Source organism: Phocoena phocoena, chromosome 14 (genome assembly GCF_963924675.1).
Source record: "Phocoena phocoena chromosome 14, mPhoPho1.1, whole genome shotgun sequence".
In the NCBI taxonomy this organism is placed as follows: Eukaryota; Metazoa; Chordata; class Mammalia; order Artiodactyla; family Phocoenidae; genus Phocoena; species Phocoena phocoena.
Genome location: NC_089232.1, coordinates 83078542 through 83102781, shown reverse-complemented (window position 1 = coordinate 83102781; position 24240 = coordinate 83078542). Strand labels below are relative to the sequence as shown.

The 24240-nt window shown below is 45.8% G+C and overlaps 1 protein-coding gene across 1 annotated transcript in view; it reads left to right on the top strand.

Moving 5' to 3' along the window:
- The window catches only part of GRHL1 (grainyhead like transcription factor 1), a 44449-nt gene extending 21093 nt beyond the window's left edge, over positions 1 to 23356 (top strand). Inside the window, exons 9-16 of the mRNA XM_065890985.1 lie at positions 9871 to 10029; positions 14274 to 14325; positions 15593 to 15732; positions 16810 to 16847; positions 18946 to 19037; positions 19372 to 19457; positions 21999 to 22063; positions 23242 to 23356. Of these exons, the coding sequence (XP_065747057.1) occupies positions 9871 to 10029; positions 14274 to 14325; positions 15593 to 15732; positions 16810 to 16847; positions 18946 to 19037; positions 19372 to 19457; positions 21999 to 22063; positions 23242 to 23356 (747 nt within the window). The remainder of the gene's footprint in view (positions 1 to 9870; positions 10030 to 14273; positions 14326 to 15592; positions 15733 to 16809; positions 16848 to 18945; positions 19038 to 19371; positions 19458 to 21998; positions 22064 to 23241) is intronic.
- The last annotated feature ends 884 nt before the right edge of the window (positions 23357 to 24240 follow it).

The following is a 24240-nucleotide window of genomic DNA, read 5'->3' as shown; positions in this document are numbered from 1 at the left end:
CTTGCGCGTTAGGAAGTCACAGAGGGACTTGGCGTAGACTCCCCCCGTGATCTGGGGTATAGGACCTTGACCTCATGCCTCCTGAGCAAAAAGGGACCTTCTGCTCACAGCCACTTGGGGGTCAGTTTTTCCCCTACTTCACTGAACAGTTTTTCCGTTAGGTTCTTCTTCAAGCTTTCCGTGCTTCATTGTGTCATTGTGGTTTCAAGAGCACAGATTTGGAGCAGGAAGCATGGGTCCTGGTTTTGTCTTTGTCATCTGTGTACCGTGTGTCTGTATCTTCAGAGCCTGAACCTCAGCCGTAGTTGGACACTGTCTTTCTTGAATTGAAAGGTGTTGAGTAGCCAGATTCTGAACCATGTGATGCTCGCGTTAAAGGTAAATGTTTCCAGGGAACACAACAAGGATAAGTGCATTCTTGGGACATAAAACATTTTTCAGTTATCAGCTTTGTGAAGTGTCTTCCATAGTTAAATCAGCCCATTTTCCTTTTTTCTTTTCTTCCTTCTATTAGATCTTTTCTCTTTTCTTGCGTATATTTACCAAGCGATTGGAACTCACTTGAACTATCTGAATGTGCACGGTGCACACGTGTAATTCTGACACAGGGTGATCAGGCATGCTCTCAGCTCTGTAGGCTGACACTTCTCCAAAAGTCTGTTGTATGTAATCTGACTTAAAAGAGCAAAACACCATTCTCCCTTGAAAATTTTTTTCAGTCATTATTGATCAATTTAACTCATTTCTAACATCCTTCCAGGAAATTCTCTGCAGGCTAGTTATCAATTGCTCCTGTGTGAGAGGACCGGCTGGAAGTCCTGCTGCAGAGGGTTGACTTTCTCAGCTGTACGTTCATTCACTCAGCAAATTATTCACTGTGCTGCTTTTTGCAGGCAATAAGGGAGGGAGTAAAAGGCGATGCAAGCAGAAAGCCTGTCCTCAAAAGAGGTGACACTCTCTGTGTGATGATACAGGTCTTAAGTGAGGTTTTAAAATGCTCTTTAGATTTCCAGGGCAAAGGGGTACTTTCAGCTAAGGGACTCAAAGGCTTTATGGAAGAGATGGCACTGGGCACCATGCTTTGAGAGATTGCAGCCGCAGAATATTTTTGCAAAGGCTGTTTGATGGGACCTTTTTTCTTCCTTATTTTTCCCCCACAGAGTAGCTGTTGTGAATTTAAGTGGAAACGAGGCACCTGGAACAGCTTACTTAGTCTGCAGAGGTGCTGTGACACATTGAGGCCCAGACATTGCAGTGCAGGAAGCAACATTGGGATTTGTCTGGGGCAACACTCTAATCTTGCAAGAGAGTTGTAGATGTTACCACACCTGTCAATATGACACAAAGCTACAATGAAGGGATAACATGCTTAGTTATCAAATACAGACTGTTAGGTACCTGTAGTTTCTGTAATGGAAAGATGGTCACTGTAGATAATGTTTTAAAGTATAAACGTGAATAGATGCTGTAGAAAATTACCTCATGGCTCCCTATGTGAATTTATCTCTGCCCTAGAACTTACCTGTCTGTCTCTATATATACATCAGTGAGCCTCTAAATTCCATAACCTTTTCCAAGTTGAGGGGGTATATAGAGTCCATTTAATTATTCATTCAACAAATATTTATTTAATGTCCAGTATGTATAAAGAGCTGCTTGGTATCCTCAGTTCTACCAAGATGACCCAGGTGTTCACATCTGCTTGGAGGAAGGATGTGATCATAAATAACCTGTGAACTTGGGCAGCAAGTTACCTAACCTCTAAACTTCATCTGTGAAATGGGGTCAGAGTAGAACCAATTTCATAGGTTGTTTTGAGGGCCAAAGAGTCAGTACACTGCAAGAGTACAGTAAATGGAACTCAAAGATCATAGCAGCATGTAGTTTTATTTGGCTGGAGTTTATGAATTTGGGGTCCTTCATTCAGTGAACACGTATTTCTTATTGGCCGGGCACTGCAAGGATGCCTTGGGAATGTAAAGGTGAGTGGGACGTGGCCCAGTTCTCAGGAAATTCAAAATTTAGTGGAGAAGATTGCCACTCTAGTACTTACAGTGATAAAAGTAAACACAGAGGAATAGAACTTACCTTGGAATAGGAAGATCAGAGAAAGTTCCTCAGGGGTGACACTTGAGTGGGTCCTAAAGGATAAGAACTAGCTGAGCATTCACAGCCCAGAATGAGCCTATAAACTGGATGTGTGTGAGTACAGAGCTCAGATCGGGGCTGGACATCCAAGGCAAGTGGGCGACCAGATCCTGAAGGCCCTGTGGTGCCCTAGTGAGGACCTTGGACGTCTCCCTGTAAAGGATTCGTCTCAAACCCTTGGGGTCTGTGGACCAAGTATATTGGGGTTGGAATTTCTTTGCATTTTCAGTTCAGTGATTAGACTTTTAAAATCACAAGTATATTCTGGTGCCAGTTGCTGCCAGGAGGCTTCAGTGCTAGTGTTTGTGCTTGGGTGTTAGGTTTGAGCTAGATAAAGTCCAGGTGAATCCTTAGGGTGCTGTGTGGTCAACACAGCTGTTTGAATAGAGTCGTATTTCTCAGACTAGGATTGGATATGTTTTTAGGGCTTGAGGAACTTTTTTCTCTCTCTTCAAAAGGATACGTGTATTATTCACATTTGAGAAGTACTGCTCTAGGTGGTGGAAAATATGGCTGGGAAGGCAGATTGCATCACATACGGCATTTGACTGCTAAGGAATTAGTCTATTACACAGGCAGTGGTGAGCGACTGAAAGTTGTTGAGTAAGAATGAATGATTAAGATTCTGCGGTGATACTGGTGTTTGGTGATTGCCTAATGTCAGGGAAGCAGCCTCTCTTTTTTCATTTCTTTTCCTGATTTGTAGCCATTTTACTGTTTAAAGGGCGCTCTCCTAGAGGCCAGAAGAAGGAAGGGTTAATTTATGTAAATTGATATTAGCTCTTTTTTTTTTTTTTGTCGAGTCTTTTCATTTGTTTTATTTTGCGGGGGGGGAGCACTGTTGTGTGTATTTAAAGTTTTGTGAGGATTTGAAGCTTGTTAAATTAAGATTTGGAGATAATAGCTGGATTTTTATATACCTATGGTTTTTCTGTCTCTCATTACCAGCTTTTAATTCAGTACCATTTAGTAGTAATAGGCATTAGGAGAATACAGAAAATATACTAAACACTGGAAGAAATTTTAAAAATGGGTCACACATAATTCCTGCCATCAAGGGGCTTAGAGCACTTATAATCACAGTGTGACAGAGTGACCAAGTGTTCAGTAGAGGTGACGGGGGTGTGGATACCAGGCCCTTGGCCTGAAATAGAAGCTCACAGTAGGGCCACAGGGTGCAGGGGGCAAGGCTACTTATTACAATGTGATAGATAGTAAAACAGGGCTGTAATTCTTTTGGGGTAGTTAGAGAACGCATCTCAGAGAAGTTCTATCAGCTGTTACTAGGTCTTTGTTTATAAGAGAGATGTCAGTAGAGAATGGAATAAAATTTATTTTAAATTGAGGGGCAGAGAAAAGAAAGATCCCCAAAGTGTGTGTAAAAATTCCTGTAAAGGAGGTGTGAAACTAGAATGGGAGTTTGGAGCTGGGTTTTGGAGGGCCTTAAGAATTTAGGTCCCTTCCTTCAGGCTCTGGAGAAGCACTGCAGGTTGTTTATGACTTAGTTGTCCCGGTCACTGAGGTGACATTATGTGGCTGAACGCCTGTGACCTCTCACTCTTATGAGCATTACTCTTTGTTACTCTATTGTAGTGTAAAAATCAGAGCCCTTAAAAAGAAAACTTTATCCCTTAAAAAAACTTAATTAAAAAGAAAACTTTATCCAAACTGTCATAAGAGTGGTTCATATAATGTTCTTAGTGAATCTAAAGGTTCACGTTTTGAAATTTTTTATTCCACTCATTGAGAAAACCATATTATGGAAGTCAAAGGAAATGATTTTCACCATTTTAGGAGCAATGTTATAATAATGTGTAAAATTCCACCTAAATCTCTCAGTGGGAAAAAAAGTTAAAACTGTATTATTTGGCTGTCAGGTTCTTATACAGGAATAATAATATAGAATGAGTATTACTGTTGTGGTAACTTTTTGAAAAGGAACAGCCTTTTTGTTTATGAAAATTATCCTAGTGTATTTAAGTTAGTCAGTTTCATCATTTAGCTTCTGACTCACCTGCTTATAATTTTTGTAACTTCTTCCTGATGAATTCCAAGTGCATTGTTAATGCTTTCTTTCTGTGAATTAGGTGGGTGAAAAATTATTTCTAGAATATGTCCCCACAAATGAAACTCACTTGTCAAAGCTCATACATCTGACTACTCCCTTTAGACTAGAGACTCCATGCGTTTTCTGGAATTGTGCCTTGGTTTGTGGTATTGATGGTAAAGCCCCCAAAGAACAGGTGAGTTGGGGGTTTATAAAATTTGTTCTCAGTTGCTCTCACTCTACGACTGGGAAATGAACTGCTGATTGTGACCTGTGTTTTGAGCAGACTAGTTCCCTGTGTCTTTCTTCTCCTTTTCTTTCCATTTGAGGAGTCACAGTGGACACAGCAGCTGGCTGGTGAACAGTATTGTGTGGCTGCCATAATGCTTCCTGGAAAAATCATCAAAAATTAGTTCAAGATCTGATTTCTTGTTGGTTCTGTGCTTATAAACATTTGGAATGAAAAAATCTATACAAGTTACTCCTTTGACAATGTAAATCTTTATTCTGTTGTTTTTTTCTCATTTTCAAACTGAGGTTTGAAAACAAGATTAAATCTTTTGAAAAATTCTAAGTGCATGAAAACAAAATTAAATTTTTTGAGAAGTTCTAAGTGCATGAATTCTTGGCCAAGAATGAGGAACTGTCTTAGAAAAATGGGCTGGACATTTAAAGAGGAATCTTGCCGAGCATCTTTCCACCTGTTTAGCAGGGTTTTTTGTGGTTAGTTTTTTTTTCTCTCTAGTGATTTTAGGTGGGAACATTAGTTGCTCATCTTTTGAGATTTGTTCCAATTATTTGAATAAAATCAAACTTTTCCTCCAAATAAGTGGCAAGGAAGTATGAAAACAGAGAAAAGGTCATTACTTGAGTTCTTAAAGATCTTTATTTATGTCATTCTAGAGAAGGAAGGTTGTGTATCTTTCGGCCCACTCTCAGACTTCAGAAATAAGGCGTTTTAAGTGTGTATGTGTGTGTGTGCGTGCGCACACACGTGTATTGTATAGAAGAGGAGTTGGATGTGTAATAATCCATCTTCCTTTTCACCTCTTTCCCACCTTCTGTAGGTGATATTGGAGTTTTTCTGTAATCTCATTATAGAAAATATTTCTCTGCACAATGAGTATGGTCTGAACATTTGTTTTATCCAGAGTTGGGTGACTTGGCCTGTTGTCCAAAGCCAAGTCACCCAAGGTAGAACCCAGTCCAGGTGTTAACATGGTGAGGAGCAGAATACATCCGCCATGTTGCTGCCCCAGGACCCAGAGCACAGCTCTGCCTCGTGTCCTACACTTGCTCTCTCCCTGTTTTGGGTGCTGCTGATTAAAGATTGTCACCTTCCTAAATAAAGATTCACAGACACTGACTGAGCTTCTCCAGCAGAACTTAGTGTAGTCCGTCCACGGGCGTGGGCTGCATCGATCAAGACTGTGGGTGTGTGGGTGAAGGTCACACCGATGGGAAGCCCATAGCGGGTATCTTCTCAGGAGGTCACCTGCGGGGAGAGTGGAAATACTGAACTACAAAAAGGCGGGGTAGTGCTTCCTCGCTGTTCTTACCACATTGTGATGTCGTAAGGATCAGTTACTATCCCGGCAGCTTAGAGAATGGTGTAGCTCGGGGGGTCAGCAAACTGCAGCTCTTAGGCCCTGGCCAGCCAGGGGCCTGTTTATGTGAATAAAGATTTTTCAAGATACCGCCACCTGCATCTGTTCACGTATCATCTGTGGCGGCTTTCACACCGTTACTGCGGAGTTGGGTGGTTGCATGTGGCCCACAAAGGCGAAAACTCCATCAGGCCCTTTTGCAGAAAAAGGTGACCCACTGCTGATGTAGATAAATACGAGAAAGCTGCCTTAGGTGTCTGCATTGTACTTCTTCTTGGTCGCGTTTGTTCACTGCTCCCTCGGCATCTTCCTCCTCTTGCTAAAAACCTGTGTGCTGAGCGTGTGCTGTGTACCAGGCCCCAGGAACAGGAATGGCTGCTTGAACGTTGTATCTGTCCTCTGTGGGCACGACACCACCGGCCAGTCTCACACCCGAACACACAGTTCATCCATACACGTCAACCCCCATGAAAATCAAACGTCCCATGAGGGATAAACATAAGAAGTGAAGTCTGACAGGTTTTTAATAGGTTTTCTCAGGTCTCTGTCTTCTAAAGTAGGAGTTCTTGAGAATTTACACGACCTTATTGAATAGCAAAGTTGAGCAGATGCTTTCATCTTTATCTTTCCTTTGATTAAATGAATATTATTCTTATTTGATAGGGCTGTACCTCTGTAAAAAAATTTTTTTTAATTAAAAACAACCTGATGGGATACATATAAATACATGTAAGCACATCGGAACTCTTTCAAGAAAGGAAACCATATATTGGGACTCGTTTTAATAACCTCAGAGTTTTGGAGCCAAAGGAGATCTTTGATCGCTCAAAGTGTGTAAGTACATAGAAGATTAATTACTTGACGGCAGTGGTTTCTATCCTGGCCGATCACGAGAATTACCCAGGGAGGACCTAAGACAGTCCTCGAGCCCGAATCCCACCCCAGGCGTGGGAGCAGGAACTGTAGACGTGGCCTCACCGTCACCGTCTCCGGTACAGGCTGACAGCCCGGGGATTCCAGGTGAGTCAGGGTGTGAAGCACTCGAGCTCCCAGGCAGGATTATGCTCTGGCCACATTTCGAGAACCACTGCTTTGTAAGATTCTTAATTTTATACAGGTAGCTAGTATGATAACTTGGAAGTGGCAACTTCACGTGGTACTCTTAAAAGAACATGATTTGTAAAAAGTTGATTGATCAACGTATTACACAAAATTATTGTCACTAGAAATACAGAGTAGGGATATAGGATTCATCATCTTTCAGTGTAAGTATGCTGGGACTGCAGTTAAAAGTCATCTAGAGATCGTCGTCTAATCCAACCCTGTGTTTGACAGTGGGGGACCCTTGCCCGCATCACAGCACAGTTAGTGACAGAGCTGGGACCAAAACTTAGGGCGTTTTGCTTCTCAGACCAAAGCCTTTCCTGCTGACCACATTACCTCTTGCTAGAACATATATAAGGCATCTTGCACCCTTGCCAGCCTTTGGTGTCCCCCTCAGGGCCAGCTGTCCCTGTGACTGTCCGGCTTGTTCTTGTGCCGCCCCCATTTTTCTGCTGCAGGGCTTCAGCCCACTGTTCCTGTACCTCGTGTCCCTGGCCTAGATACCGCACAGCCCGTTCACTGTTTACTGGTATGTTTGTGTGTTTATCTAGAGAAGGTGGCACTTTTTTAATGCTGAGTTAGGGACGCTGTACACTTTCTCTGACACATTTAGAACACCGCCAAGTTTAGAAAGAGTTGATATGAAAATAGGAGAAGCATGTCCATAAGAAAGCAATTGTAAGTGATCATGAATAACAGTGAGAGTAATGCCTTTCTGAAGGCTCCGTGTTTATACTGATCCTGGGATCTGGCTCCTGCTTATTTTTCTGCTTTGAATAGAAACTTGACACTGGGAAGCAAGGGCAGGTTAGGTTTTAGGTTGGATTACCATGAAATCCTCTTGTAAAGGGAATACCACTTTGGGTCAGAGACTTCCTGGAATTGTTGAGGGTAAAGTGTAACTTTCCCAGGCAGCTGTTTTTGAGTTAGGAATCGAGCCGGGTGGCCTGGAATGATGGAGAACATTTCAGATTTTCCATTTAGTTGTAAAATGAAAAATGTGGTGGTTTGGTTACTTTATGTGCTCAGTTGTTTGCGTGAACTATTGTCTTTCTGTCTGCCTTTCTGTTTGTCCTTCTTTCATCTATTCCATAGACCCTTTTTAACTTTGATTTATGGATTATATATGAAACGGTTTTAAAAAAACGTATAGGAAAAGATATAAAGTCAAAGCACGAAGTTTCTGTAGTGGATTTGAAATTCATGTGTGCCACTTTTGCCTACATATCTAGATTTATGTATTTTAAAAATCAGAGCAATTTGCTTATTTGCTGAAAATTACTTAAATGAAAAGAAAAAATCATAGGTAAGATAAGGCAGTCCTAGATCAGGAACCATGTCAAGTGGAGAAATGGACCCAGCCTGCTGAGTATTTACGATCTAGTCAGGGACATAAAACATACACATATAAAAATGGCAAACCATTCCAGGTAGTAAAGAAAAGCCAAGTGATTTGTCTATAGGATAAAAAGTTGGTTTGGGAAACAGAGGCAGCCAGGAGTGAAGGGGGAAAGTCTTTTATATGAATCCCAGCCCTTTGCTTTCTACCCTGGGGACAGTTTAAAAAGTCTCTCCAGGCCTCACCTGTAAACAGAGGATAACAGGCCCTCCAGGCTGTGCTGACGACACCAGGTCACGTGTGTAAGGTGCATGCCCAGCACGACAGCTCCTTGCTGTCGGCTCCGTGTCACAGTGCGGGCTGAATGCAGACAGTCTGGGAGCAGGGCCTTGAGTCGGACCTTTAGATGGAGAGCAGCAGAGAGGAGCTTGGAGGGGACTGGACCGGGACAGAAGGGGACAGGAACAGGAAGAGGGACAAGGACAGAGGGGAGGCAGGGCCACGCTGCCAGTGCGTCCTCGGCTTGAGAGGGCGGACGGGGCTGAGCAGGGGGGCCGAGTGAGGGATTTGGACAAGTTCTCAGTCTTTTTAGGATGTTTTGGTCTCTTCCTACTTAAAAACAGTATATAGACTAGAGCAAGAATAGAAACCCTGGTTCAGCATTTTACATACCTTCTGGAGAACGTTCTTTGTCCTGTGGCTAGAATTTTTTTCTCCTTACCCTCTGTTCCCACTCCGTGCTCTCTTATCTTACCTTCTTACGGGGTTTCCCCCCTGTGCTGACTGAAACGTCTCCCTCCCTCTCTGGGTCTTGCTTCATCCAGCGGCACCCCGCACGACTGTGGTGGATCTGTTTTTGGTTGTTAGGGCTTCAGGGTTGTCACCTCATGCAGGTCTGGCAGGAATCCAGAGTAAGTAAGGGTCTAGGGTCTTTGAAATGTGCCAACCGGTTTTAAAAACTGTAATTCCAATAATACCCACTATGTGGTGCTCATGCATCAGAAATAAATTCTAAAACTAAAGCATTGACGGGGAGCTCAAAAACCTGTGACCAAGTGTGGAGAGCTTAAAATCCAGGATCACAAATACGGGGCAGGGGCGGGGGCGGGGGCGTGGGGAATGGAGCGTGTTCGTGATCTGTACAAGGTTCACCTGGGTCTCTCTAAGGAACAGTTACCTAAATTCCAGAATATTTGGACATAGATGTTACAGGTCATCCTAGGAGGTGGTATAGACATAAAGACAGGCGGATCCCCGAAGAGTTTGTTGCAAGCTCTAACACAGCTGCAAAGAGAATGTGTACCATTTGGAACATTCAAAAATGACATCAAGAAAGACAACCAGCCTCAGCCCCCCCGTATGATACTAAATAAGTGTTCTGGGGGAGAATTGGCAGGGGGTCAAAGCTGCTGTCTGTTTTTTCCCTTTAAGGTCTGCATTCTTATGACCAAAGGTGGTTTTAAAATAAACCCTTTGTTACCTCTTTAAAAAATCTTTTAAACAAGAAGCTGAGCTCTCATTTAGAACATATTTGGATAGGTTCAGTGACATTACTGTTTTTACAAGCTGTGCAAAGGTTGACCATCAGTGCCTGGTGCTTACAGAACCTTTTCTTTGCTTTGCAGGTTTTCATCTCCGTGAACTGCTTAAGCACAGATTTCTCTTCTCAGAAAGGTGTGAAGGGGTTGCCTCTGAACATTCAGATCGACACCTATAGCTATAACAACCGCAGCAACAAGCCTGTGCATCGGGCGTACTGCCAGATAAAAGTCTTCTGTGACAAGGTAAGGCTGCCGACTCGGCAGGGACACTTAGAATACAGCGTGAAAGGGGCATCCTTCCTCACAGGAAAAGACCGGAGCTGTTTAAGTTCAATAAGAATGTATTGCTGATAATATAAAATAGCTTATTTTAAATAAGCAATTCATGTTTTAGCCACGCAAAATCACATTATATCGGGGAGAAAAATAATCTTTTGACTGAAAAACTGGAGGGGTCGACGAGCACATTTTGTCAGGCGTGTCCGATAGGGTGGCACACAGGGACTCATGCCAGCTGCACCCAATCCTTGGTGGCCCCTCAGCTTACGGGGACCTGCAGGCCACGGCTGCGGTGTTGGAGCTCTTCCTGAGCTCTGGGTCTGAGGACTCTGCGCATGTGTTATCACTGGCTCACCTCCCTCCAGGCTGTTTGGCAAGTTGTCAGCCAGCTCACTAAGGCAGGAGAAAGTGAGCTGCAGATTCTTCTTGACCGCAGCAGGTAGGCAGGAAGAGAGCACAGGCCCAAATGATGTCAGTGTCATTTCTGTTCTCTGGTATGACGCCCTTTTTTCTGGAGAAGAGATGTGCACTTTTGCCAGGTGCAGAGCGAGGGGCTCAGCTGGATTAAATCCAGAGAGAAGCTATAGGCCCATGCTGGTTTGGGGTTTGGAGACAGTGGTATCCTCAAGAACGGGGCAGAGCCGTCTGCTGAACTAAGATTGAAGAAGACTCTGACTTTTCCCACTCAGAAATATTGGACTGTATTGTTTTTGCCCGTCTCCTCTTTTCATCCTGTTGAAACCTCTCTGTAATTAAGATTTTTAGAAGGTACTAGGAAACTGGCAGTGTATTTGCCATCAGGGGTCTGGTATCCTGGCCTGTGTTCTGGGTGCACAGAGCAAGCATGCGGCCCTACGTGGATGAGCCTGAGGCCCTCCAGGCCCAGAGGACTCCCTCAAACACCCAGGCTCAGCGATGTTTACCGAGTACCGGCCGTGTGCCTGATAATGTGCTAGGTGTATTAGTCCTCTGCTGCTGTTAACAAATTACCACGAACTTAGTGGCTCAAAACTACACACATCCATCATCTTACAGTTCTGTAGGTCAGAAGTCTGACCCAAGCCTTACTGGGCTAAAATCAAGGTGTTGGAAGACTGATTCCTTTCTGGAGTCTCTAGGGGAGAACATGTTTCCTTGCTCCTCTGCTTTCCAGAAGCCGCCCGCGTTCCTTGGCTCATGGCCCCTTCCATCTTCAGAGCCATCCTCACACGTGCTCCTCTGGCTCTCCTGCTGTTGTGGACCCTTGTGATTAGATTGGGCTCACGCAGGTGCCCCAGGAGACTCTTGCTGCCTTAAGGTCAGCTGGGGAGCAGCCTCCTTCTCCTTTGCTGTGTAAGCTGACAGAGTCACAGGTTTGAGGGTTCAGACGTGGACAGCTTTGAGGGGCGTTAGTCTACCCACCGCAGTGCTTTAACATGTGCTGCATTTTACAAATGACAAGTTACATCTGCTGTAGAGCAGGGATTTCTGACCCTAAGTCACATCTCTTTCCTTCATACCACATTCTTCTTTTTAGCCAAAAGACAAACTATTGCGATGTCCATGTTCTTTTTTAAAAAATCTAGGGAGAAATTAAAGTTTTATCCGTTTAAAATGTTTTCTGACATCTGCTGTTTCTTTTATTTATTTATTTATGGCTGCATTGGGTCTTTGTTGCTGCGCCCGGGCTTTCTCTAGTTGCAGCAAGCGGGGGCTACTCTACTTTGCAGTGCGCAGGCTTCTCATTGCGGTGGCTTCTCTTGTTGTGGAGCACAGGCTCTAGGCACGTGGGCTTCAGTAGTTGCAGCACGCGGGCTCAGTAGTTGTGGCTTGCGGGCTCTGGAGCACGGGCTCAGTAGTTGTGGCGCACGGGCTTAGCTGCTCCGCGGCATGTGGGATCTTCCCGGGCCAGGGCTTGAAGCCGTGTCCCCTGCACTGGCAGGCGGGCTCTCAACCACTGCGCCACCAGCGAAGCCGTCCACTGGCTTTTGAACACGTGGACTGAGGCCTCGGTAACCGGGTTCATGTCTAGTTTCTGTGTCAGTTCTGGGGTGTTTCAGTGCTTTGGTCACATCTTCCTCACTCTTGGTCTCCGGCCTCCCCGCATGCCTGGCATCTCACTGGACACCAGACGTGTGAGTTTTACCTTGTTGGGTGCTGGATGTTTCTGTCATCCTGTGCATCTTCTTGAGCCTTGTCCTGAGATCTAGTGAAGTTCCTTGGAAACAGGCTGACCTCCCCAGGTGTCCCGTTTGCCGGCTGCTGGGCGTGTCTGGAGCAGTGCTCAGTGTCAGCCCGTTCTTCCCCACGGCTGAGGCGAGCTCTTCCTGGCTCTTCTACCCAGTGCCCGTGAATTATCCGTTTTTCCAGTCTGATCGCTGGCATCGGGCGCTGCTTCTGGCCCTGGCCTAGTCTTTTCAGATGTTTTCTGCTCCCCGACTGGGTGGCTTCCTCACACCGTGCGCTCTTGGTGCTCTGCTGAGTGTGTGGGGCCCTCTGAAGACGTCCAGGGTTCTTTCTCTCCCAGCTTTCCTCTTTGCCACTTTGCCTGCCGCCTTGATCTCTCTGCTTCGCCTCTGCCTTCTCATTCCGAGGAATCTGGCTCGTGGAGACCCCCGGACATCCCTCCCTGGGCCGCAGCCTGGAAACTCTGGAGGGTGCTCAGCACCTGGGGGTCTCGCCTCACTGGTTTCCCGTTTCTAGGGAATTGCTCTTCTTTGTTGCCTGGTGGCTGGGGCCTTCAGAATCCTTGTTTCATGCACTTTGTCATTCTGCCAGTTGTTTCTGAGCAGAGGGTAAATCTTGAGTGGAAGCAAAAGCCCCTTCTCATTCTTTGTAGATGTAGCTGATAAATAAGGAGGAAAGTGTCCTGTTTTGTAAAACTTCCTTTTAGGGAATATAACGTACCATCTACATGAAGTTATTGTTAGACTGTTAGAAGGACCTGAGAGATACCGACCAGCTCCAGTCGGTAACTCGAGGAGACTGGTGATGTCTGCCTGTTCTCCTCCGTCAGGGAGGTGATGTTTGCGTCAGTATCACGTAGCAATGTTGACAAGCAGGTCGTATGTTTACTGGTACATTAGTGGAGCAACACCTTCTAAAAGGCAGAAGGGGGTTTTGTATTCCATATTTTAAAATGTGGTTTTGTTGTACAATCGTGCCAAAATCAGTGGGATGATTTTTACTGCCTCTCTTTGCTATTAGGGAATTTATTTACAGAAAAGTAAGTCACCTTAAGTCAAGTAAGTTCATACCTGAATAACTTTGTAAAGAAATCTACGTCATTCAGAAAGAATGCCAGTAGGTCAAGCAAAATGACTAACGAATAGTTTTGTTTTTATTGCACTTGCTTCTCACTTTCAGGTCGTGCTTGTTACTAACAGGCTTGTGGGTTCAGCTGTGTGGCAGTGCCGTTCTCTGTGTGGTTGGAGCACACTGTGTACATATGTCCTCTTTGTAGGCCTGGGAGCATACTTTTTCTCTCTTAGGTGACTGCAGATTTCTAGTTAAATGTTTGCTTTTGTGAGTCACAGGTGGTCCTATCTGTCACTTAGTAGATGCCAAGTCCTTGGACAAAATCACAGTTTTCAGTGACCACATTGCCCATACAGGAAAGTACACTCAAAGCAGGGTTAACTTGTGTTTTTTCTTTCATTTTCTTGTTAATAGACAACGAGAAAAGTCACTTGTCTTTGAAGCCAGTGTGTGGTACATTAATGGATTTTCTTAACTTTCCATTTAACCTGGCCACGTCCATCGTTGAGGGGAATTTTGCTCTATTTGCTTTGTTTTGTTTTGTTTTTTTGCGGTACGCGGGCCTCTCACTGTTGTGACCTCTCCAGTTACGGAGCACAGGCTCCGGACGCGCAGGCTCAGCGGCCATGGCTCACGGGCCCAGCTGCTCCGGGGCACGTGGTATCTTCCCGGACCGGGGCACGAACCTGTGTCCCTTGCATCAGCAGGCGGACTCTCAACCACTGCGCCACCAGGGAAGCCCTATTTGTTTGTTTTTTGAATAAGTGTTTTCCTCTGATTTTATATAGTTAAAAATAGTTCTAAGAATGGGCTTTTTAGAGGAAACTACTGTGATAAGCTTCATGAGTATAATAAGCAATGCAGCTCATGTCCAAAGAGGAGATATTTTCCCCCCACAGATCAGGATAAGAGTTAAGTATTTTCAAGAGGATCAGATAAACAGCACCATGTCTTGTCTTCTCTTGACCTAGGGAGCTGAACGGAAAATCAGGGATGAAGAACGAAAACAAAGCAAAAGAAAAGGCAAGTGTACTGACCCCAGCTCCCAGTTGAATGCCTGTAAGTAGAAGTGTTTTCACCAAGCATTATAGACCTTTTCCGTTCAGAACAGTGACTTGAAGGCTTCAAGCAGAAGATAGAGTAGTGGATATTCTTTGCTGCTGTGAGGTGGTAGCTTTGCTTCCTTTAACCAGGTACAAGGACAGATGAGGGCTGAACTAAGTCATTTTCTGGGGAACTGCAGGAAGGATTCCTGAGTTTCTCCAGAGTTCAGACGATTTTGCCTGTCAGTTCTGGTTCAGGTTGCTGGCTCCAGTCCTGAAAAATAACACACAGTCCGCCCGAATAGCTCATGATGAAATTGGAACTTGTCTAGGTTTTTAAGAATAACACCCTTTGGAATTCAGGTTGTCTTCATTCCACATGAGCGTGGTGGTCTGATGTTGAGTATTCTGACATTTGCAGAATCTGTAGGGCTTCTGTTTGGACATGGCACTGGGAAAGCTTTTTTTCTTTTTCTTTTTTAATGCGACCAGCATTCATGTTCACAAAATCCTGTAGCTTTCAGCTAAAAGGAAAAAAAAAAAAAGCAAGCTGCTCTGTGCGGGCAGCGCTTCATCCACAGTACGCGGGCGGCCGCGCCTGTCCTCTTCGTGGCTGGCGCCCAGCAGACGTGGCCTGAGTGCAACAGTCAGGGTTCTCTCGCTGGCATCACGCTGCAGCCTCACGACGTCACTTCAGAGAGCAGCTAACTGGCTAGGAAAGCTCGTCACTAAGCACCTCAGGGTGGGGGCTGATGGAGTCTGTAATTCAATTAATAAGAGTTAGACAGCCATGCTGACTCTCACCCTCCCTGAGGTTCGGTTCTGAAGACGAGGGTCTGAAGTTGAGGTTCGTGTTCTGAATTCGAGCGTACATCGCCGTCAGAACAAATTAATGAGGAGAGCGAGGGCGAAATTACTTCCAAATTATGTTTATACAGTCATAAGTTTTGGCCTTTCAGGCAGAAACTCAGCATGCCTTGCCTCTGTTCTGGATCTCTGGTTGTGTGTGTCTGTGTGTGCTTAGAGATGGCCTTTCTCTCCTGAGGTGCGCAGTTGATTTTAGTGCACATACAAACAACCTCTTCCTTCACATCAGCTGTGATTTTCTCAGTTCAGGCAGCATGACCTGTATTTGATATTCTTCTACAATTTAAGTTTCTTAAACAGTGAGGAAGATGCTCTGTGGCCTGCATCCAGTCTGCGTATGTAAGCTGTTGACTGTGGTGTCCTCATTTTTTTTTTTTAAGTGTCTGATGTCAAAGTACCGCTGCTTCCCTCTCACAAACGAATGGATATCACGGTTTTCAAGCCCTTCATTGATCTCGACACGCAGCCTGTCCTCTTCATTCCTGACGTGCACTTCTCCAGCCTTCAGCGGGGCGCTCACGTAGGTAACCAGGATCCCAGGGTGGCTGCAAGGAAGTGAAGCTCCGCAGAAAGAAAGTCTTTGGCGTTGTTCATGGCAAACAGAAGCTAAGACTTCGTGAGGTCTGGCCAGCGTTAGGTGTCAGCTCCTTGGAGTGTTCGGTTTGGGCAACACGATGTCCATGCGGTCAAGTGTGTGTAAGCATTGTTGGCGGAACCACAGTACGAGACCCGGCAAGCTAATTCTGTGTGGATTTATCTATTTGTATCTTATCTCATTTAAAGGATACTGGAATAGTAACAGAATTTGGAGTTTGAGTCAGTGATCCTGTGAATTTAACTTACGTGGGTCTGGACAGGAGGGAAAAGCCAGAGGAATGCCTGGGGTGGGATCCTTAATGGAATAAAGAACATCTGAGGGCTCTCTCTGTGGTTTAAGTTAGGGGATCATCATTGGCACGCGTTTGGCTGTGTTTGGGCGACTAATGGGAGATTTAACAGATACGCAGTCAGCTTTGCTTGGAGCAGAAGCTCAGTGGAGGTAGGAACTGGGTGGCGTGGAGCGTGCCCGCCAAGCTGAGCTCAGAGAAATACCCGAAAGACATCTGCCATGCGCTTTGTACACAGATTCCTACAGACAGATGAGTTTTCAGAATTCTTCGGGAAAGTCACTGCCAGTGTCTTCAGTTTCTAATGAGAAGCTTTGGGGTGAGCAGGGGTCAGCAGTCTTGTGCTGTAAAGGGTCAAATAATAAACATTGTAGGCTTTTGGGGGTCAGACGGTCTCTGTTGTGACCACTCACTTGTGCCACTGTGGGGTCAGAAGCACCGTAAACGCGGCGCCATGAATGGGAGTGGCCGTGTGCCAATAGTAAGCAGGCGCGGGGCCAGGCTTGTCTCGTGGGCTGTAGTTTGCCAACCCCTGAGTTAGAGGAGTTCAAGACATCCCCAAGAATCTGGGCATTGAAAAATAAGGCTGGAAGGTTTTGTATGAGATTGGTCACATTCAAAATTATTTTCATTTTAGGAATAACTCATTTAAGGTCTAAAGTATTTTAGCATATTCTTGAAAAGCAATCTTTTTTATTTTTTGGTCTTAGGTCCTTCCCATTGCCTCAGAAGAATTGGAGGGTGAAGGGTAAGATTTATGTTTTGTTTTAGCAAATTCTTTTTATTTTGAAACAATCTCAAACGTATAGAATAATTATAATACAAAGAACTCATTTTTTCCTGAGCCATTTGAGAGTAAGTTGCGGACCCAGTGATCCATGCATCATTCCTAAATACTTTGGTGTATGTTTCCACAAATGAGGATGTTCTCCTGCGTAAAGAAGTCAGGATATTGACATTGAGACCTTAGTACCATCCAGTCCATGTTCCCATCCAGGCTTTGCCAGTTGTTCCAGTGATATCCTTTATGGCAAGAAAAGGTCCAGTTCAGACTCCCACAGTGTATTTAGTCGTCCTGTCTCCTTAATCTCCTTCAATCTGGCACGGCCTCAATCTCTCCTTGACTTTCCTGAGCTAATACTTCTGAAGGCTACAGACCCGTTGTTTTGCAGGACATCCCTCTGTCTGGGTCTGTCCTTCGTTTCTTCTTGGTTGGGGTAGATGATGCGTCTTGGCGGGAACGTCACAGACAAGGCCCTGCTCTCAGTGTGTCCTGTCGGGGGCACACACTTTCAGGGCACCCTGCGGCTGGTGACGTTCGCTCTGATTGCTTGATTCAGGCGGTGTCTACCAGGCTTCTCACTGTGGAGTTACTCTTCTCCTTTTGTAGTAAGTGTTTTGAGGGGAGGTGCTTTGTAGCTTTGTAAATATCTCATTCCTTGCCCCACTTTGCATTTCTTCATTTACATGTTTGTATCAGTACGGACTCGCGGTTTCTGCTCACATTGTCCCTGGGCTACGGGGTCCCTCAAGCTTGCCCCTGGATCCCTTTGACACGACCCTCCTGTCCTCACTGCTTGAGCACTTCCTCACTTTCAGGCAGAGTGTGTTCCAGGCACTTGCGTTTTCCCTTCTCCGGCCCTCAAATCCGCCTCTTCTCCAAGAAACCCTGGTTCTTTGTGGAGACTGGGCTTTAGAAACCCAGAGGCGGCCTCTGGGTGTGCTTGTTGCTGTTGAGGTGTTGCCGCTCCCCGCACCTGGGGGCACCCTCCTTGGCCCACACCAGCAGCCCTCCCGCTCAGCACTCTACCATGTTGAGGGTCCAGTCCCCCTCTTTGGGCCATCCTGGCTCCCCGTGCCCACCCGAATTGGCCACAGACCTTCTCTCTGCCTCTTTAACTCATTGTGTTCTCAGACATAAATCCTGCAGGTGCTTTCGTCGGAGGCCTGTTACGTGCCGGAAGCTGAGACGGAGTATCTTAAGGGCCAGCCTCTATTCTTGAAGTGATGATTCTGCTCAGAAGCAAACACTTATTTCATTTTCAGTGTTTTTTTACTATTTTCTTGCTCACCTACTCTGAACCTCACAACATTGAACACCGCATAACTTTGAAAGCCAATCACTCTGATCTTTTCACTTCTTTCTCCAAACATACTGTAAACATTTCCCCTTTGTATTTCCGCTGACACTGCTGTATTTTAACCCTTTGGAGTTTTATGCTACGATTGTCTCCAAAGTCCTCCAACTGGTTCTTCTGCTTGTAGGTCCTGGAGTCCCCTCCGATCTCTACCACACACTGATTACAGCATTCTTGTCTCACAGAACTTTCAGATTCCCTGATAACTGCAACATAAAATCTAGAATTCCTCAGAGCTGAATGATCAAGATTTTCCAGATTAGATTTATCTTCTTCTGGAACATTCTGTTTCAGCCAGCCTGGCTTTGCATTTTCCCGCTCACACTTCCTCCCTTTTTTGACATGCCCTCTCCTCTGTTGTACATCCACCTTCATGTACGTCTCAGATCCCACCTCCTTCATAAGTGTGTTCCTGAAAAGAAACTGCGTTCCCACACCGGCAGCTTGAGCCGTGTAAGAGCAGCCAGGGTGTCTGGCAGGTGCCTGAGTGAGCATAGTCCCAGCTCTGCCATTCAGTAGTGCAAGCCTGGTTCACTTGGCATCTTTCCTTGGGCCTCAGATTTTCATCCACAAAATAAGGAAGCTGGACCAGATAGAGAACGAAGGTCATTTTAAATCTAAGATTCAGCGATACACCCCCAAACTCCTTTTGTTTCTGCAAGTGATTTAAGGTGAAGTCACTAATTGCATACTTCGGATCACCTGCAGGTCTAACTTGAAAAGGGGACCTTATGGCTCGGAAGATGATTTTGTGATCCCTCCTCCTGCTAAGCTGAGCCGGGTAGAAGAACCAAAGAGAGGTGCGTTGGTTTACATTTCCTAGTGGGAGTTTTCAGTGGGAAGTGAGCTCTGAATTTGTCAAAAGCATACACTGCTCAAACAGATCTCATCAGTGTTGACTTCCTTGGGTGTTCCTCCGTCAGACCAGCTCCTGGCTTGAGCTGGGCCCTCCAGCAGAGTTAAAAGAAGCTGAAAGCTGTGTCCCTTAAGACAGATTTTATATCGGTTCGTGTTTGCTGTCCTTGATGTGGACATCTTTTATTTTAGCCAATACCCACGGTCTTTCCTCTTATTTTGCTCCTGTCAATGAAGTGCACTTTTCTTTTTCCCTCCTTATTCCCAATTGGGGGTCAGTGCTGCTCTACGTGCGAAAGGAGTCGGAAGAAGTCTTCGATGCCCTGATGCTCAAGACTCCGTCTTTGAAAGGCCTGATGGAAGCTGTAAGTAAGAGGAACTTTGTGGTCCTCTTTAAAAAGTAAAAAGAAACTTACATAGAATTTGATTGGAACAGACCTTACCAGAACATCCGGATTTGTGTGTGGTACTGAAGCCTTTCCTGAGTCCCAGCGCCCTGTCTGTGGCTGCAGCACGTGCCACGTTTTACCCCACGTCCCAAGGTCCTCAGCGGCTGCAGGGCTGTCCCCGCCTCAGACCGCTGCAACCAGCGCACTGGTTGGTAGATAGTAATCACTCAGCAATGTCTAATCCTCTGAATTGAGTGAATTTGTGATGACCTATGGAATAGTTTAATTTTCATAGACTTGGTTAAAGGGAGATTGCCACTTAAACGACTTAGAAGCCAGCAAAAGTTAATTCTAGCGAATAAAATCTTAAAAACTTCACGCGTAAAACAGTGGCTCCTCAGTCTGCCTTTGAAACTCCTGATCTGGGGCGTGTCCGAACTTGTGTCAAGATCTTACTCAGAGCCTATTCATGAAAATGTAGACGTGTGACCAGAGACAACCACAGCCCCTCCTGCAGGATCTCAGCAAAGGGCCCACAGCAAACTGACCCCAGCCTGCCCTTAAGACATCAGAGAGAGATGTGAGAAGGGTGCCATGCTGATTTTGGCTTTGCCCCAGGGTGAAAGTCTTGATATTTATCAACCTCGGCCCCTGTAAATCATCGGGATCTTTGAGCTCAAAGCACCCCCATAACTGGGCTGGAGATAGGTTTCTCCCGCCCCTCCATCCTCACCCCTGACTACTGCAGTGTGTTGGGTTCATTTAAGAAACATTCGTTAAGGGCCTGCTTTGTGCCAGGCACTGTTCTGGGGCCCTGGAGTTAGAAGGGTACGTGACAGTGCCAACTGGAGCTTAGATTCTAGTTAGGAGGATGGAGACAATAACGTAAACGAAGACATTACTGTGTAATTTGCCAGGCACTGATAAGTGTGATGGAGAAAACTAAAGCAGGGCAGCGGGACAGAGGCTGGGGGCGCTATCGCTCAGCCCCTCAGGGAGCTCCGCGTTCACAGTGCCTCTTAGCCCGTTCCTGCCACCTGTAGCCCTCTGCTTCCTGCGATTTCTCCTGGGTCCCTCTGGCTTACCTTGTCTTCTGACGGCCCTTCTTAAAAAAGAATCACGCAAACTCTTGATTATGGGGAGAGGAGAAGGTGAAAAAAGGACTCACTATGCCGAATATAACTTGTTCACAACTCATGAGGAATTCATTACAGTCTTCCATCTCCTGGGCGGGGATTACATAAATATACAAAGAATTACTATCCAGTGATACAGAAAAGAAATGAACTTGTTTGTATGATGGGAGCTTGGATTTGGTTTGAAATGTGTATTTTTGTTAGATTGAAAGTGATCTGAAGGTTGGTCTTCTGAGGCCCCGTTTTCAGGGCCCCCTGGAGCTGTGCTGTTCAGATTGAGGCTGGGTGGGCAGTGACCCCAGTGTGGGAGTGGTCTGGACAGCAGTGCAGATAAAGCGTTTGATCTGGACTGAATCAGCTGTTTGTCCTGTAGTAATCCATCCCCTTCCTGTACAGATAGCGCCTGTGCCCTGAGAGGAAAACCTCCAAAGTTTGTACCGTACTGATTTCATCACACTCTGTGGACCACCCATTGGTCATGAAGGGAGGAGGGGCCACACGTTGGCCGGAGCCTCGCTGCCCTCTGGAGAGGCTCTGGGCAGCCCTGGCAGAGGTGCAGGCCTTGCTGTGATCGGGGCCTTGGTGTTCCTTCTGGGCTGTGGGATGTGAAATCGTTTCTTTCCTTCTCATAATTCTGTCCCCGAAATTAACTCCTGCTTTGTGCTGGACACGTTTTCATCCCACAGCAGCCCTGGGGTGGGCGAGGTGGTATAAGAGGAGGCTGAGGGTTAGAAAGGTCACCTGCCAGTGGAGGGTGAGTCAGAACTGATCCCGCTTGGGTGTGTCTTGACTCCAAAGCGAGGCCTTTGTGTGCTGACTAAAGCACCTGTGACAAGGTGGACGTGTGTCATTGTACGCTTGTCAAGACCCGTGGACGCACAGCTCGGAGAGGGGACCGGAGTGCTGGAGGGCTCCAGTTCCCAACGGCCGCTGAGTCATCACAGTGTCGGCTCAGTCACACACAGCAAGTGCAGCACGCTGCCATGGGGGCGGTGAGCAGCTCCGTGCTTCCCGCTCAGTTTCTCTAGAAACGTAAAACTGCTCTGTGAGGTATTAATTTAAAAAAAACTATGGCCATATAACAGACTTCTGTAATCTCGCGAGAAATAACCAACACCCGATTCCAGCTTTCTCCAAAGGCAGGTAACAGACAGGCTCTCTCATCTGTGTCTTTGCATGTGCACTTGTGAGAAACAGACGGGCTCTCATCTGTGTCTCATGTGCATTTGTGAGAAACAGACGGGCTCTCATCTGTCTTTGCATGTGCATTTGTGAGAAATGGAAAGTCGAGTGTCTGAACCACTATATTAATATATATATTGTTTGTTCTTTCAAGCCATGAAAACAGCACTTTGTGATTATTTTTCTTTTACTCTTTCAGATCTCAGACAAGTATGACATTCCCCAAGACAAGATTGGGAAAATATTCAAGAAGTGTAAAAAAGGGTGAGCAGGGACGGGCATCCTTAGTACCTCTAGATAGCGTTAATATTATATAACGTTCATGTTATTCACGTGCATTTGTGCCCAGTCAAGAACCAGTTATAGAAGCGTCAATGCAAGAATGTGTTTTTTCTTACTAAATTATCCCACAAAGTTGATTTACTTTTCTAGGACATTTTAATGTTTTTTTTTCAAGTAGAGTCTTTGTTCTTCCCATGCTTGGCTGCAGTGCAGTCGCTCCAAATTCCAGAACACGTGATGAAATTTACTAAGGGTGACAATCGCTACCCCGTTTATTGAGCCCTGTCGTGAGTCAGGCACTGGGCTGGGCGCTTGGTGTGTTATTTAATTCTCATGTTACCCTAAGACAGGCGCTACTACTCATAGTTTTTAGACGAGGCAGCCGAGGCCCAGAGAGCCCGAGAGGCTTGTCCAAGAGCAGGTGGTGAGTTAGCGCTGAGGCCATGACTCAAGCTCTGTTTTGACGACTGCAAAACCTTTGCCCTTCCCACTCCATCCTCCTGCCCTGGATCATGTTTTCAATGGCAGAATGTTGCTTCTTTGTCCAGAAGTTAATATTTTTAGTACTGTTTTACTTAAGCGTCTGTGCTGGGTGGCATGGGTAAGCAGGGTATAGAATGAGAATTTTTTGACTGAATTCTAAAGCAAATGGAATTTTCTAGATGGCCCTAGTAGGAACGGTGGGACTTGATAGTAGTAGTTCAGCTAAACCTTAAGGGTAATTAAATTAAAGGGAAGATAATTTGTCAGGGAGCCCTGGCTTCAGGTCATGTAGGTTCATCTTACTGATGTGCTTTCGAAAGCTGGACCAATGAAGTGCTCCTCTGTAGGCTTATTTTGTTCATTATAATAAATGCTGTTTATTGAATGATTACTATATGCTGAAATAATAACAATAGCTAAGCTAGTGTGTTTTCTTTATCACATGCCCTGCATGGCAAGCGTTTTACTTGAGTCCCTCGTTTAATCCCGACAATAATCTTACAAGGTGGGCACTATTGTTAACAGCCGTTTCGTAGATGAGGAGGTGGAGGCATAGGGAGGTTTCAGCAGTCGCCTCCCGCATCCTAGCGAGTAAGGGGCAGAGCTGACGGTGAAGGCTGGGCCTGCCGGCAGAGCGGGCAGCACTGAGTGGGTCTGTCTCGGCTCCCCTCTTGCAGGATCCTGGTGAACATGGACGACAACATCGTGAAGCATTACTCCAACGAAGACACCTTCCAGCTGCAGATCGAAGAGGCCGGGGGGCTGTACAAACTCACCCTCACCGAGATCTGAGGGCGCCCCGGCCCACGACTCCCAGCGAGCTCAGGGAAGCTGTCACGTGGGCCTTTGGGTTGGCAAGCCGCAGGTTCCCCGGTCGGCCACTTTCCAAACGTGGGTGGATGTCAGTGGAAGGGGGGGTTCCTTTCCAGTTGGAGATGGCGCCGCGTTTGGCTTGGAGATAGCATTGACTGTATTGCATTGGCGTTTTTCAGATGACAGAGAAAGCATGTACCACGATGTTTGAATTTTCTGATATAAATACTTAGCATTAAAAGTGAAAACTTTGTTCCAAGATTTACTAGATCACCTGGGAACCTTAAGGTATCTGCTACGTTATTTATAAAAATATTGTCTCTTCAGTGCTAGTGGGCCCTGCTCACTAGTGCACCTCAGACTCGGTGTAACTGTGACCACCTCAGGTTACGGGCGCGGCACCCCAAGAGGACCAGGTGCGCCCTTTCTCCCTCAGCCTCTCATTCCCCAGTAAATGTTTACTCCAGTAGGGCAAGTTACCGAAGTCTTCCTTTGCAACTCTCTCCAACATATCAACTGCCTCTCTCATGAAGAACCTAAACGGTTACAGTGTGCGTCCGTGAAAGCTAAAGCTGCGTGTATGTAAGTGCAATACGTCTTGAAGGCCCGTGTCTGTAAATGTGTACATACCTGTCTTATATAAATAGATAATATATACATGTGGTGTCCGTGTACATATAGTGAAGAGATGTGATAAGGGCTACCTTAAAGACTTTCTTGAGATGAGAGGATAAGTTATTTTTGATCACCTACACCCAGCAGATAGCATACTGTGCTTAGTGGAACCCACTCCGACGCTTTCTTTGCATTTTCCCAAACACAGCAGTCATTCGGTAGCATAGCAAAACCTTCTCAAACGACAG